The sequence below is a fragment of the Pleurodeles waltl genome, chromosome 12 (assembly GCF_031143425.1).
Source record: "Pleurodeles waltl isolate 20211129_DDA chromosome 12, aPleWal1.hap1.20221129, whole genome shotgun sequence".
NCBI lineage: Eukaryota > Metazoa > Chordata > Amphibia > Caudata > Salamandridae > Pleurodeles > Pleurodeles waltl.
In genome coordinates, this window is record NC_090451.1 from 648,173,018 (window position 1) to 648,189,891 (window position 16,874).

At 42.3% G+C, this 16,874-nt stretch overlaps 1 protein-coding gene across 1 annotated transcript in view; it reads left to right on the forward strand.

Annotated features, from left to right (window-relative positions):
* SV2A (synaptic vesicle glycoprotein 2A) overlaps window positions 1-16,874 on the forward strand; it is a 205,877-nt gene that overhangs the window by 147,743 nt on the left and 41,260 nt on the right. Inside the window, exons 3-4 of the mRNA XM_069218238.1 lie at window positions 230-410; window positions 5,851-6,002. Of these exons, the coding sequence (XP_069074339.1) occupies window positions 230-410; window positions 5,851-6,002 (333 nt within the window). The remainder of the gene's footprint in view (window positions 1-229; window positions 411-5,850; window positions 6,003-16,874) is intronic.

Sequence of the window (16,874 nt, forward strand, 5' to 3'; positions counted from 1 at the left end):
AATGGCGGGAGGAGTAAGAACAGCCAGCCAAATATTACTTGGTAGGTACACCATTTTAGTTTAATTGAGTTAATGAAACTTGTCTACTCCACACATGCCACCTAGGTGGACACACATACATGTGAAGAAGCCAGAGACCAAACTATTGTTGAAAAGCAACTGTTTCCTTTTCTCCAACTCATGTAAAGCGAAACCTTCTCTTATTAGATCTGCTCTTTTTCCTCTGCAGGCCTCATTGTTTACCTGGGGATGATGGTGGGCGCCTTCCTGTGGGGCGGCTTGGCTGACCGCCTTGGACGCAAGCAGTGTCTCCTGATCTCCTTATCCGTCAACAGCGTCTTTGCTTTCTTCTCATCCTTCGTACAAGGCTACGGCACCTTCCTCTTCTGCCGCCTTCTTTCTGGGGTTGGGTGAGTGAGCTGTCCTTTCACTGTTCTTGGCATTTCTTGGTTTCTCTGCGGTGACAAAATGGCATGATTTGGTGAATGTGGACACTTCCATTGCTTATTCTGACAGCTCAGTGGACTAATAAACGCACTCCAGAATATGTAACTGAACTCATTGTCAAATGTTCCCATCAAAGCTATTAATTTCTTCTACGCAATTATAAAGCATATCATGTCACATATATAATGTTTTGTATACTTCTGTAATACATTATGGGGTAGATTGTACGATTTTCTGCACTGTTGTATACATTTCCTTGGATAGGGCGAATATGCATGCCGTCCCAGTCCTGACCTTGACCTCATGGTCATAGATTGGAATCCCAATAGTTCCATTCAGCCTTTCATCCTTCCAAGGTCGATTAAATGAGTACCATTAAGCTAACGTCAACCGTACATCATTCAGTGTCGAGATGACACAGGTGGTAAACACGAGCTTACCAAATGTATTTGATATTAGAAACTCTTATCCCCTTTAATGACTTTTCAACAGCTTCCCCACTTTTTGTCTACTTTTGACTTATTCGCCAAATACTGTGACTTCAAGAGCTTCAGTTTATGTCAATGTCAGAAAGTAATGGACAGTTATGTAAAACTGAATGTCAACCAAAAGGTTTGAATCAGATTCACAACGAACTTAATGGGATGTCAAAATATACAAAGACTGATTAAGGGGAATCTCTCAAGGCAAGAAAAAAATAGTCATTTTTTTTGCCTTTAGCAGCATCCTGTGGGCTGCCCTTCACGGCAATGCAAATTACAATTTTTCAACCCTTTTTCTAAATAATTGGGTACATTTTAACTAACCGTTTAAAAAAAATGTTTGGGTAATTTTTAAAAGTTTCAGAAAATATTACAGGACTGGAGTTGGAACAGTACATAAACTTCCTCGATTATTTTGAGGAAAATAGCAATTTCTCACATATCCTAGAACTACACTTAGTAGTCTTCCTTCTGCTCCTCAGAAATTTTCGACCTCCTTCACTGTAGCATCGAATGCAACTTGCCAAAACTCTTCAGTCATTCAGAGCACGAATTCAACAAAATTTATATCGCTACAAAAGATTTTTAAAAGGTGTGGACGTGGTCTTGCAGACATTCAGTGGAAAATATATTTCTCAAGGTCTGTATGTAAGACCAAAAGGAAAATATTGCCATCTTACCGTAAAATAATTCTTCCCAATTCTCAAAGACAAAACACAATTACTCAACTTTGAATAAATGGGCTTTTAATGATGTCCCAGTTTCAAGTCTGCACTACATACAAACGAGGGGCACTTCTTAAACCCAAAACTACAGATGAGGGATGTAATATTTAGCTAGCTGTTACAAACCAGATACCGCCCATTGTCGGTTTCATTATCTGCTCAAAGGTTTCCAACTCCAGTTGCTACCATTGCAGCTCCCAAACAGGAGAGGAATGCAGCTAGATTGGTTTCATTTATTTCTCCAACGCCTGTAAAGTGTTTTTATGGATTTACCTCCATGTTTCCTAAAGAGATCCGCAATGGATTCACAGAAAAGAGCGCAGTGGAAGGAAAGCTTGCCTGGAAGAGAACAAATCAAGCTCAGTGGGAGATTTTGCTCAGCGTGAAGACAAACCTCTAATAATTACATGCATCGGTTTAATGGGGGTCTGTTGTTACCATGGCAACAGTAGTCCTTTTTGCTAACGGTTGGGTTTTCATTATTGTACTCAATAGTGTCTCAGGTGATTGCGACAGTACTGACCTATCATCTTCATTAAGATGATTCAGGCTTGACATCTATCCGCTCTTGCATAGCACCCGCTCACACCCTAGTGGGCGATACCAGCTCTTCCTTGGATCACTCTGATATCTGGACCCTTCATCGTGGAGCATCAGGACAGTCTGTGAGAGGCACCCCTGCAAATATATGGGCCAATCGATCACCCAGTTTGAGAAGGCATTGCTGGGAGCGATAACCTTGGCAGTATGAGGTTGCTATACAGGGTGCTGGCTTCTATGTTAATTGGACAATTACTTTTATGTCACTTACATTTTCACACAGACTCGATTTATTCAACTTTACATTAAAAAAGTCACTTTATGTATTTTATTTCTCTGCAAATAGTCGATTCTACTAGACTTTGCTAACAAGTTTCTGATCGTATCCGAACTGCTGTTTGTCAATAATAATGTGGCAGCATTTTCAAGTACTTTTTATAAATAGGAAGTATTAAACCATCTTTTCAGAAGTTCGGATCTGCAGCCTGATTATTATAACTAGCAAATAGGGGGCATAAACATTTTGTCCAAAACTACATACTTTGTTTTAATATAGGCAAACTATCCGTGGCCTGAGCCATTGTCTTCCTTAATCTTCTAATTGTTTTTAAATAATGTTAGGGGGTGGTGGCTCACATCTTACTCGGGGTAATTTTGCAAAATTTTCCTCTGTAAGAAATTTCACGCCTGTCCCTAATGCAATATTGAAACTTATATAATGCAGTTTTCTGCTGCTATAGAGACTGTAAGTTTTTACATTTTTGTCCCAGTCATTTTTTTGAGACTCCAGGACACGCTATGATTACTTGCTGCAGCCCTAGACAAGCACCATTAGAAAAATATTACAAAGTGAGATATGTTCAAAGTGACTTTCTCTGAGGGTAGGATACTCAATTTTGCACAAGTAGAGCGATCACAATGTGTTTCAACTGTAGAATAATTTGAAATTATACTGGTATTTAACCACTATAGTGTCTCTGATGTGAAGCACTGGCTGGTTATGGATAAAATGATAATCTGGAGTTTCCCAACTTCCCACAGTTCACGTTTCCTGTAAACAAACTGTGGATAGGCCTTGATCTTTCTATAGCGGATTTTTTGACAGATTCTTTAATCCATGAGTCCCAGTACCGAAGGTGAAATTCAATGTTATACATTTAGTGAATGAGGGACTTTACATGATGAGGGGAGATGCCAAAGTTTTTGATTTTAAAAAAAGTGGCTTAATTTTTGTTTACAAAAGATTATGTGATAGGAATATTAAGGTTTCCCTTAACATTCCTAGAGATGCTAACAAATAGTGGTTTTTCATAGCACATGCATTGTCTCACTAATCATCGTGAAACTGTCGTCATTATTATCATTAAATTGTCACATATGCAATAGAGTATTCTCCCACTTATAACATTTTTATTAACCCTTGTAGATAAAAGAATGAACAGTAATTAACATCACGTTGTAATTCTAGTCATCGTGCTATTGCCAACACACCATTGGCATTGTCCCTAATCATTGAGGCATGTTTCCTTAAGAACATCACACAATTCTCCAATAGTTTTGAAATCCATTTTTAATTCGGATTAAATTTCGCTCAATCATCTTACAGTGTCCCCAGTTATTATCATGACATTCTCCACATAATCAAGATATGGTTCCCACAATCACAAAGGTCTCTGTAATTATTCTGACATGTCAGCTTATTGTTCCATAACAAGCACATAACTGTGGCCCTGGCTAGCATGACAGTATCAAAAGCAGGCATTATGTTGCTGATAATAAAGAAAAGGCCTCAGAATCGTGGAATTGTTACTCAATAAAGATAACTTCCTTTCTAATAATTATGGAACTATCCCCGCTTTCATCATGAACGTTTTACTAAAATCATCATGATATTCTACAACATTTCTACATAACAAATAATGAAATCAATCATCACATAATCAACCTAAATTAAAAAATAATAATTATGAAATTACTACAAATTCTTATGAAAAATCCCTTTGATCTTCATGAAAATATCCGCCATCTAATCATTAAAATGTAACTAAGCATCATAGGGTTGTCCCTTACTTAACAATAAAGGCTTCCTTAATCTACACGAGAATGTCCTTTATTAGTTACAAAATTGTCCCCAAACCCTTATGAAATTGTTCCAATAATGAGGACTGGATTTACCCCTAAATATTTTTTCTACTATATCTGTCCATGTGCACCACATTATGATCATTTAATTTAAAACAAAAAAAAATTGGAACCACATGATATCCCATAGTCCTTATATTTGGTGTTAAGTTGTCTCTGAACTATCTCCAAAATATTCACAATTTTCCCTCATAAATTAGTATCAGTTTGACACCAAATAACGTATAAAAACCCCATGTTTTACCCTCGCACATAGTCTGTTCTTGGGTCACTGCAACAGAGCTTCACTGATAATTAGATTGTACTAAGGTTACGGGCAACAGTATATCTTGAGTGCTGGTGTTTTAACAGTGATCTGTCAGGCTGACTGTTATTTCCCCAGATGGTGCTGATAGGCCACCGGCTAATAAGGATTTAGGCTTGAACTGTCTTCTCTATCAAAATTTCCTGGCTGGTGCACAAGCATGAGAAATTGCGCTGGTGGCTAGGATATGCTCAAGTAAGGCTTCTCCTCTTGGTGTAGAGGTCTGCTGTAAGTTATGTTTTCATATATCTGCCCTTAAACAAGTTACCCTTTAGGAGCACCGCTGTCCCCATCCCCACGGACACGAAGGGAAATGTACAATTCACCATTTAGTGACTGCAGGAGTTATACATTTGGTGCTGTAAGAGAGAAACTATAGAATACAGCATGCCAGGGGCCCCCCAGCATCAGTCAATCTTCTGGAGCCAGTGGAGGGTGAGATGTATAGTACATGATCATTGTTTAAAGTTGGAGGGGAACATCATGATTCTCTTGAGTTGCCATCTTCCTTAACCTCGTGTCATTTGCAAATAACAACAAAGAAGATATTAACTGACTGGTTGTGCACAGATTTTCTTCCCTTTGGTGTGTGAGAGACACTTGATAAACTCTAAGCCTGTTATTTACTAGAACACAGCTGAACAGTACTATGGCAATATGCAATTACAGAAACCTCAACCAATGTACGGTTTATTCATTATACACATAGAAAACAGAAATACTAAAAGCTGATGTAGAAAGCAGATTGAATAAATGGGTAGAGTCTGTCATATATTGACTTTTAACTTCAAGGCTACTAGACTTTTCCGAGACTTTGCTTATTAAAATATTTCTCAATTTTCCAAATAGGCTGTTTGCAGATGAGAATATGAGAGTGAATTTTGTTGTGTTGTTTTTGAAATGACAAAATATATAGCTTATATATTATATACAAAATGGCACTATATAACTAGAATCGATTCAATGTGTTTTGCAGTCCACAACATGCAAAACAGAATATGCTAGCTGTTGTCAAGCTTGTAGTCTTCCCAAATTTAAGAGGTGCAATCTAGTTAACTGAAAAGCTAAGCACTTGGTCACCCTGAGTTTAAGCACTTTATGAATAATGATGATTAGGACCATTATGATGATCATACTGGAGGAATGATCAAAACGATAAGACAGTAAATAAGCAGCCGTCACCATCCTAAACTATTTTAATTTCTTACAGCATCGGAGGATCCATCCCCATTGTATTCTCTTACTTCTCTGAGTTCCTGGCCCAGGAGAAGCGAGGAGAGCACCTCAGCTGGCTGTGCATGTTCTGGATGATTGGTGGCATCTACGCATCAGCCATGGCATGGGCAATCATCCCTCACTATGGTAAGAGGAGAGGGACATTGTCCACCTTGCTGTTTTCAAAGCTCCATATGACGTTATACCTATTTTTATTTAGCAGTTATTAATAGTGTTTAAACTTTTATAAGCACTTCAATTTGTGTAAGGGAACTAAGGATAATGACTTCCTGAAGTCTGCACGTCTTTTCAGGGGAACTGTGAATCCGACCTATCTCAGAACTACAGTCAACTCAGAGTATGGGTTGATGGCTGGAAGATCAATTTTGGAAATGTATAAAGTCAATGAATCTGATCTGGGTTATATTCTCACATTTAAATAACTGTTGAAGGCGTAAACCCCCTTCAATAAAGCTGTAAGGACAAATTTCATGGTCAAGAAGAAACACCTGGATCCACAGTCAATGCTTAAACCATGAGCACACCCCTCTTTCTGGCCAGATCTTCTTTCTTTTCCATTGGCTTAAAACACTGATGCCAGCAATAAAAAAAAAAGAAAGCTGTTGCTAGAGCTTACATGCTCTCAGTAGCGAGTAAAGCTAAAGGAAGCCCTATGACTTAAATTAGCAGAAAAAAGCACCAAAAAGCATTGTTTATATCTTAGATGATCACATTAAAGCAATGGACCTGTAGAAAGCAAAATGATTTAAACTATTTACAGATATGCAGTCAAATTCCATGTCTTCTCAGATTTCTCACATGAAACAGCTCAAAAGAGAAAAGCAATGAGAAACCAGCTTTTGAACTTACACATTTTATTAAAAGGGAAATCAGGGATGTTTAGGTAGGTTGTGAAATTGCAGGCTTTTGTGTCTCAGATTTGACAGAAGTACTTATAAAATGGGGCACAGTGTAGCAAAGAGGCCCAACCAAAATGCGGTTTAGAGATGGACATGTCAATAAGTGCGTTGCGGTTAACTTCAGTTGTGAGGCGAACTAAAAAAGTAGAAAACTAATTTAAAAAACTACTGTAGCATGATTGAAATGGGAGGGAGTAAATAAGCATGAGCTAATCACCATAAGATGGTTTTAGAGGTGCAAGTGAACAAGAAATGGGCTCAACAAATAAGTTGTAGCAGCACCAGGCACTCCTTCTCCCTTTAGCTGAATGTGATTGTTCCGTCACCTGTTAAAATGGGAGAGTGAGATGGAGGTGTGGGGAAGGAAGGTGGCTGATAGGGCTGGAGGAAACGGGAGAAGGGTGGGGGTAAATAAGGGGTCTAAAATTAGACACTAAAGCAGATATGATTTCAAGAAATCCTTCAGCTCTAAAAAGACAAACTATATTGATGAGCCCAATTTAGCTCTTTTTAGAAAATGTGAATGTTGAATAACAGACAAAAAGCAAAACCCTTAAATCCATTATCTATAGAATGTAATGCTGACATTATAATTGTGAATGAGATGCATTAGGCTGGTAATGGACCTATATTGAACATTTGGAGTGGATGAAAGAAATCATAGTTTAAAATACAAATCTGTGTACCGAGTGTCCTTTTGTATCATAAAGAAACACAGGGGCACACTGTCAGAACCATGCAAACAGATAATGCTAGTGGATCGGTTATTGTGCATTGGGAGCTGGAGCTACAGAGCTGCACAATTCCCGTTATTATGCCCCAATACTAGGCAAGCTGCACCCAATAACTGATCTGATGTTACATTTCCATCACCTACAGTGCCGGGGAAAGATTTTAATCTGGTGCTCTTACCCCAGAATAGATTCTCCATAACGGCTAAAAATAGCAAATTTAACCATGTTAGAAATCTGAAATCAGAAAGAGGTCTGTATCTTCTACAAGTATGAACACTATAGCAGATTTATGGGATGACAGACTTGTCGCAGAGGTTCTCATTATCCTAATGAGGCTACTGGATTTGGGCAGCAGAATCGCATAGTGGGGTACTAAGTACTATTCCACATCATGTGATGCCTGTCGGCCTAATCCGACTGGGATGATTGTGGCAACTGGGCTCATGACAAGAAAGACTCCTCAGAGGAATTGTGGTTGATCAGATCTTGCCCCTTTCTCTCAGTTGCATTAGTCTCACACAGGCAAAGAGAAACTGAGTTAGAATGTAGTTCAATAAGGGTTTATTGAAATAACTGCACCTTAGATAGATTGGCATGTAATGCAATAATTAGGATGATAAAATGCAATAAAAGCAAGATTGTGACAAGGAGAGTGAAACACAAAAACAGGCCCACCATACTGTCACTAGCAGTGATATATAGTTCTCCTGCCTAAGCTATGTTAAAGCACAGCATAATAAGCCCTAATCTGCCCTTTATGTTTCCCCCCTGGGAAGACATCATCCCTCATACATAAGTAAGGAAGCTTGTAGCCTAGTGAGGCACCGTCCCCATGTAGGCCAGGGGTTCGGCAGTCTAAGCAAACAGCTGTAGCGAGGCTATCAGCGTGCAGTCGCGGTCATCTGGCTGGAATCTCCCGCTAACGTGTATAGGACAAAGGAGTGTTTTTATAATAAAACAGTTGGCATTCTACGCAAGGGTCCCCACGTAGGAATCTTTGTGTTTGTGAGAATGTCGGAGACACAGCGTACCTCTTTTGCCTACATCCCTATCTGACTGCAGCCTTGAGGAAAGCACAACGTGAGATGAATGTTCTGCTGAGAACCTATTGCTTTCCCAGGCGAAAGAATAACTAGATAGAGAGAAATGAAACAACACCGCAAATGTGGCTATTGCTAGAAAAATAAAGCGATGCTGAATAAAAATGTAACCGGGCTAAAGTGCACAAGGGCAGGCCTAGGTTGCTAGAATAACGTGTCTAAAATATTGCTAAAATAGCTATACAACAGACAGGATAGTATGGGATGCATTTAGGGCATACATTTAAGGAGGTTTTATGTCACAATCATTAGATAAATTGATCAGGGCTCTGAGGACACAACCAGGTATTCAGACAGGCGACAAATATTTGACTACAGAGTCTGTCTACCCCTGAGACCCTACAGAGCCATAAGTACTCATGGGCAGTGTTAAAAGATGGTAATTTATGTTGAATGGTTTGTACTTATATGCATGCTTTTTTGTGAGAATGTCACAACGTGGCAATATATTTGAGTAGTGATAAATCATCACTCTGAAGTTAGGGATCGAGAAAGAACTCAGTCCTGAAGAAAGCCTTTTGGCCCTTCTGGGCCGGTAATAAGATGTTTGGGTTCATAATATACCCTAAACAACATCTTCTCATAAGGGTTTTAACCTTGCCAAAGGTATCCACAATAAACAAATTAACCTAACTGTAATTGGAGAAACTTGCAGGCAATTTTAACCAGAGATCCCACAACAGTAAGAGATCTGCTTAAAAATTGCTTCAAGCCTACCCACTCAGATTAGGTGTCATGGGTGGGGATCCGATGATGAAGCATGCTACTGGTGGTCTTAGTTGATGAGAATCCTTCTATATAATCGAAGACATTCCAGGGTACTATCCCCTACTACCTGAATCCTCTGGAGATGAAAAACACAGGAGGGCCCTCTCATTTTGATAGAACAGATGTAGATTGGGAAGCTCAGGTTATCCCGAGCTATTGCTTCTCATTCCCTCTAATGATAAATAGGATGCATTTAAGGCATACCTTTGAGGAGGTTTTATGTCACAATCATTAGAAAAAAGGAAACAAGAAAGTACGGGTATTGAAGCACAAGAACAATAAATAGTGCATATTGCGAGCCTTATCACTGGATAACCTACAGTGGAGAAAATTAAGGAGTTAAATAAACTTCATGAAAAGTCAAGATTAATATACCTACAAAGAGAACTTGTTAACCAGAATACAGCCTTTCAAAAATTCTTATATGAAGACAATGAGGTTAAAGGATTGCTCGCCTTGAAATATAAGAGTAAGCATAGGCTTCATATGGCTAAGCAAATACATAGTGAAGAAACAGGTCTCCTAATATCAGAACTAAAACAAATCAGGTTGAAATCCTTTATTTCTTTCACAAATTTCACTCTGAAACGTAATCCACAGATCATGGAAAAGTAAGTTTTTTTCTGATTGTTGCTAATTTAAACAGTCTGAATGTTAAACAATAAGTGATGTTGAAGGCAGTAATTTCAAATGAAGAAATCAGAAATGCCATCAAGCTGCTTACCTACTTTGTAGTTCTGGGTCAGATGTTCTACCCTATAAAAATATAAAAACTCTCGAGGATATTTCATATGACCAACATATCAAATCTTATACTTCAAGCTGGAACCTGCCTCAAAATCTTTTAGGAATCCAGACTGAACTAATTTCCTAAATCTCGACATATGTGGTTCACACCTTTCTACTACCTTAATAGCAATTATAAACTTCTCAGGAAAACTCTTACTTTAACATAATGACACCTCTAATTTATCCAGACCAGATCAGCTTCATTTCCTGAACGTAATTAGTGGCTAAAACACACTACTTAATTGAAAACACAGAATACAGCAAATCGAAAGAGGTACCATACGTGGTGTTATTTGTAGATCCCGAATATGCATCTGGGAACTGGGAATTTTCAAATGCTGCACTGGGGAGAGAACATGTCATGCGCAGGTCACCAGGCTTGCAATCAATTTATACTTCAGTGCTACCAGAGAGATCCGTATAAATGATCAAATTACAGGAAAATCAGAATTGAGAAGATAACTCATCAAGGATTTCCTCGCTCACCGTTGTTATTTGCTATTTTCTCAGAACCTCTTGCGTCTCTTACATGACTAGCAAAAACATCTTGTCCCAACCTAAAATCATAGGTGCATTTAAAATCCACTTGCATGCAGATGATATTGCTATGTAGTGAAATCTGACCCTGGTTAATTCTAGGTTGAATTAGCGTTGACATAAATGAACTTTCATGATTGCTTTTTATCTTCTAAATTTGGCTAAAACAAATTCCAGTACGGTTCATATAAACGAAAAATTAGTCCCTCGTGTAATTCAAGGATGTGATAGTTCCTAACCATTTAATTGTCTCGGAATTTGGGTATCTGGTAAAATGACATATCTGAACTAAACTGCAGTAAATTATTAGGGAATATTAAGCTGATATTTCAAATGTTACACTGGTATTTAAATTCAAAATGATTCTTCCAACTAAATGATCTAATAACTTAATCTGGGTGAGGCAAAAACTGCTGGATCTCAAGATTAAATTGGGGACCACAAAAGAGAATGACAGATGGACACTTCATATGCTAGAATATTTCTATGTGGCTACAGTTTCACAACCTTTGCAAAATCTGCTTTAAGGCTGCTTATGCAGCAGTTTTCTAAAATAATTTTAGAGCGCACGGCAATCTTACAGAAGTTATTCAGAGTTGATCTATGATTTTGATCTAGTAAATAGAAAGGGCTTAAATAGATTATGTTACTAACCCTGTTTAAGAATTACGAGCATTGGTGTTAAAAAAAAAACACATAATAGGGAAGTCTTTGTAGGGGAAATCCAATTTCTTCATAACAATGGAGTAAACACCCATTAGAGTGGGAAAGGAAAGGGGTCAGAGGAACTTTAAAGCTATTTCTTGCTGAAATCATTAAGGGCCTGATTTAGAACTGGACGGATGGGTCAGCCCGTCACAAACCGTGACGGATAGCCCATCAGCTGAAATTGAACTCTCATTGAATATAATGGGATTTAGATTTCAGCAGACAGGCTATCCGTCACCATTGTGTAACCTGTCCGCCTAATTCTAAATCAGGCCCTAAATCTTGAATGTGACCTTAGGTTTGGTTAAAGAATCTCTAGTGGGAGATTTTCCTGGTAAAACAGAATGTGCGTTATTTATATGTCATTTTTGTGTGTTTGTGTATGAAGTGTGTGCATGTGGGGGTGTTTAGGTGCATGCACACTAAATAATATCAAACTGAAACTTCTAAAAACATTGTGAAACCTCAGAGCCTTCCACCACACTGCATTTCTCCGTAACCTCAGAACTAATTCAACATGACAGGTTTTACGCCTACGCTCCTTTTCGCTGCTCTGGTCTCACAAGGGTTGAAGCCCCGCAATTTCAACCAAGTCAGCAGAAAGGTTGCCAACACGTGGCAGGCACTGCTGCCGCTGCTGCAGTTAAAGGCCCCGGGGTTGGTAAAACAAAGGCGGTCTGATGTGGAAGGGGAACTCAGAGCTGAGACATGCGCAACGAGAAAGAGAGGTGGGTCAAGCATGGAGGCATATATACAAAACAAAACGCCAAGCTTTTAATGAGAAACAGAGTGGGACTGGAAATAGAAACACTTTATTCCGCTGAGAATGAGTGAGTAGAGACCTGGTCTTCAGCTAAATACTGCAGTCCATTCACAATAATTGAAAGACCATTGGCAAGACCCGTAGGTCTTGTGGTGCGAGAGAGGAACTGCGCCGCCCGCTTCAGGGATGACACAGAGGAGCCAGGCTCAAGGGGCCTTCAACCAGATCGGGGGCCCCTGCAGGAAAGGGGAAAAAGCCAAAGCAACCAACTAAAACCACCCGCCATTACGGGGTGGACAAGGATCACTCCTCGCTGGACTCCAGCAGTGGAAGCCAGATGGACATCTTGGAGGTCAGCGACGGGGAAGAAGACACAGACTTGGAGCCTGCAACACTGGAGCATGTACGGCCGCAAATTCAGAGAGCGGACAGCTGTCTACTGGGACTGGTGAACCATATCTGCAGCGAAAGTGCTGCATGCAGCAAGATGCAGGGGAGGTCAGCAGGGCAATAGGGAACTTTAGTACACAGGCTGGGGTAGTTAATTCCACTCAGAAAGGCACCCAGGGACACATCGACACATACAACCCTGAGGCAGTTAACTAGGCGGGTCCCTGGCCAGGGAGAATATCCAGGCACAACCTCCAGCACCACATGTGAGCAACCCATGGTGGGCTTGGCTGGGGTTAAGCAGCAACTTTCCTATGGGCTTTCCTCCACTCTTCTGACCTGCCATGGCCACCTGGCCAGACCAGGCTGAAGAGAGAATGGGCAGCGAGCGCTCAATGGTGACTCCCAACCACAGAGACATTGGGAACACTGCCACGCCAAACAGCTGGAAGAACACCCCTCCCCCACAGGGGAACCCACCCAACAGGGTATAGCATGGCATGGATAAAGAGGGCAGCAAGGGTGAGCAGCCAGCGCTTACCCAAGCCAAGGAGAAGGATCCCACAAAAGAGTGGTCAGGGGAGCAACTTGCAGGGCAGGCGAATGTAAGCCAGCAAGTATATACATAAGTCCCTTCCCCGGTGACCCACCCATAATGGCGAGATACACTGGCCTACCCAGCCTCATCCCCAGAGCAGTTAAGGAGAGGATGTGGCAGAAGGAGTTCACTGATCACTCTCTTTTATTGGGGTATGCTAGGCAGGGTTAGATTTAACAACAATGGACAATAAGGATGAGGGGAAAAAAGGATAGACCCAGGCCAAGGGTGGAGTGATCAATAGGAAAATTGACTCTGGGCTTTTAGAACCCTACTATGCATGTTTGTAGAGAAATTTCCAGAGAGCACGGCTGCACTGTTCTTACATGAGCAGCGGGTACATGCAGCGCAACAGTAATACCAGGTTGATGCGTGACTCCGCTACGATGAGGGGTTAAGATGCAAACCTGCCCAGTCATAGAATGGGACCAAGAGAATGTTAAGGGTTTCACTAACCACATGGTAGGTGCCAGATAAGGTGTGAGCACAAGCAAACAACACAAAAAAATACAATGGCTTCACACAGAGAGCAAAGGTCAAGACCCAATCCGGGAGTAAGCCACGTAGGAACCAGGCAGCGATCTGCTGGAGGTATGACAACGATGAATGCAAATATGGGCAGGCCTTCAAATTCAGACATTGCTGCAGCACTTGCAGTGGAATGCACCCGGCAGTTGAGTGTAAAAACAAAAGGGGCGGGAGACAAGGACAACAGGAAATAGCACACCCATGGGGGCTTCTGGGGTTGGGGGAGACACCAACACACATCCCCTCTCCCAACCCCCATCCATACACGCCTACTCTTGAGAGCACTTTCTAGATATCCCAATAAAAAGAAGGGGCAGCTGTTAGCTGAAAGTATTACTGCAAGCTTCACCATACCATATCAAGGCCCCAAGACGTGCATACTGTATCAGAATTTGAAATCAGTAAGGGTCAACCTGGGAGTAGCAAGACAGAAGATGGCAAAAGAAGTATCCCTTTGGAAGGTAGCAGGCCCCTTTGCTGAACTGCCCCTAGACAACTTCATTGTCTCTCCCCTAGAAGTAGTCCCCAAGAAGGAGCAGGGCAAGTTCAGGCTCATCCATCACCTGTCATACCCACCAGGCGAGTCTGTGAATGACAGGCTCGATCAGGATAACTGCTCCATGTCCTACATGACTGTGGACGATGCAGTTGACCTGATAAAGGCAGCAGGGACTGCTGCAGGCTTTCATTGAGTTAGCAGAAGAGCAGAGGGTGCCTTCGGCCCCAGAACAAATGGCGGACCCGGCCACAAAACTGTTGTTTCTGGGATTGAGCTGGACATGATGGAGGGCATAAGCAGGCTCCCCCAGACAAACGTGGAGGAGCTCAAACAGTCTGTAAATACACTACTCAGGAAGAAGAAAGCCACCTTAGGTGAACTGCAGCAGCTCCCGGGCTGACTCAACTTTGCCAACAGAGTGGTCCCAGTGGGCAGGCCCTTTGCCAGGCACATAGCCTGGTTAACCCACGGCCTAACACAGCAACATCACAAGGTTCAGCTGACATGGGAAGTAAGACAGGGCTTGTTGCAATGGATGGGTTCCCGTGACAATTTCAACAGGACTCTGATCCGGAGGGGGAGCCATGGGTGTCACCTGGAGCTATTTACAGACGCAGCAGGGGGTGAGGGTTTTGGTGCCATATTAGGCTGCTCTTAGACAGCCGTGCACTGCCCCCAAACCTGGCGTACAAAAGGGATTACAAGTAACATAGCGGTATTGGAGCTTTTCACCATCATAGTGGCCTTTACAATATGGGGCGCGAGGCTGGCCAAAGGACAGATCACGCTATGGTCAGAAAATCCACGCAGTGGTTCAGGCAGATCCGCACATGGCACCGGTTCCCGAGCACTGTGGGGTGTGGTGGACCCAACCTGATGATGTTAGTGGACAGCGTGCTCGCCCCAAGACAAGCATGAAGTATCATAAGTGTTGAGAAATCTCTGGGAGCGTAAAGGGGTACAGTGCTGTGAAAGAACGGGTAGTGTAGGGGTTCTTATCCTGGGCATATTCAGCAGGGAAGAGCGGAGCATGGGACCAAACCCTCCTTAGCACAGTAGCCCGCTACACAAAATTGGCCGTAGGGAAGGATCCAACCAACTCTTTAATATGTAAGGCAGCTATGAAGGGCTGGGGCGGTTGCGAGCCAAACACTGTGATCAGAGATGTACTATTGGCTTCCCTATGTGAAAAAAGCTATTGTTGCCACTCCAGGCGTTTGTGGACCTGAGCATGAGGGATTGTTTTTCAGGGCAGCATTCGCCTTGGCCTTCTTTGAGTCTACAGAGTTGGTGAACTCGTAGCCCCACCCAGAACAAATCCAGGAACGGCCTGCCTGCGGTGTGAGGACATAAGCTTTGGGGAGAATTACATGCCCTTCCATGTACAGAGGTCAAAGACTGACCAGGAGGGAGAAAGGAGATACTCACAACTATATTGCCAAGGAGGTGGCAAAGGTTGCCCAATATGCACAATGCACAAATACATTAAAAAAGGGCTCCCACAGGGCCAACCACTGTTCAGGCATGAGGACGGCTCCTACTTGAGCCGTTTTCAGTTCATCGCAGTCATGAAAATGGCCTTAACCATGGCAGGGCTCCCCCACAATTTGGTCAGATTCTGCATAGGAGCCGCATCAACAGCTGCAGCAAGCAAGATGAGTGACGATCACATAAAACAGATAGGGCGATGGGCATCAGGTGCATTAAAAAGTTATGTAAGGTCTGTGAACCCCTAAGTCTTGTTTCTTTTCATGACTGGCCCTCATGGGGACAGCTGCACAGATGGATCCCAGGCCACTCTTTCATCTCCAGATTCCAGTAGTGGGCGGAGGCGCGACATGGCTACAGAGGGCTTTGGTTGTGTAACACAAGGTTGGCATGGCTGTGCCGACCAGGCATGAAATGGGCCCAGCTAAAACCCACCGTTCAGAGCACATTACACAGGGAAGGGAGAGCCAACGCGTGGTAATCTACCTTGGGGGGCAGGGGGGAATGACCTTGCCTGCTTAGGAAGGAAAGACCTCTTGGGCGCCATGGTATCTGGGCTTACGGCAGTGGCACGATTATTGTGCCCCGCGGACATACTATGGTTTGAGATCATAGCCAGAGGAGACGGGAGAAGGGCAATAGATCATGGGACAGTAGAAAGGTCAAGGAAGAATCTGAACATCTCCATGTCAAAACTTTGCAAGGCAAACTTGTGAGGCACGCGCTCTTTAACCTGAAAACACTGGGGTACCATGTGGCAGACAGGGTGCATTTATCAGGGGTTTGAATGGGCATGTTTTTACTGAACATAGTGGAGGCCACAAGAACAGCTCAGGTTTTCTTAGGTAACCACAGGAGGGGGAGCTGCCCATGGTCTGGAAACCACGGGCAATGTGGCAGAAGGGACGCACAGACTATAAAAGCACAATAGCCTAAGAAAAAGATTCACTAGACAGTGTCCTTGGGATGGAGGTGCAGGCAATGACCAGAGAAAAGGGACAGCAGTAGGCGGACACGGTACTCGCAGCCCAGGCAAGGCCAGGGGACGCCCACAGATGCTTGGTAGCAAAGGAAGCTTAGACGCCAGCATATGCTGAAAGCCCAGTGGGTCAATAAATAAGAGGCTGTATAAAAAGGCGGATGACAATCATAACAAGAAATCCAAGGTCTTCAGGACAGATAGGCGAGTGTGATAAC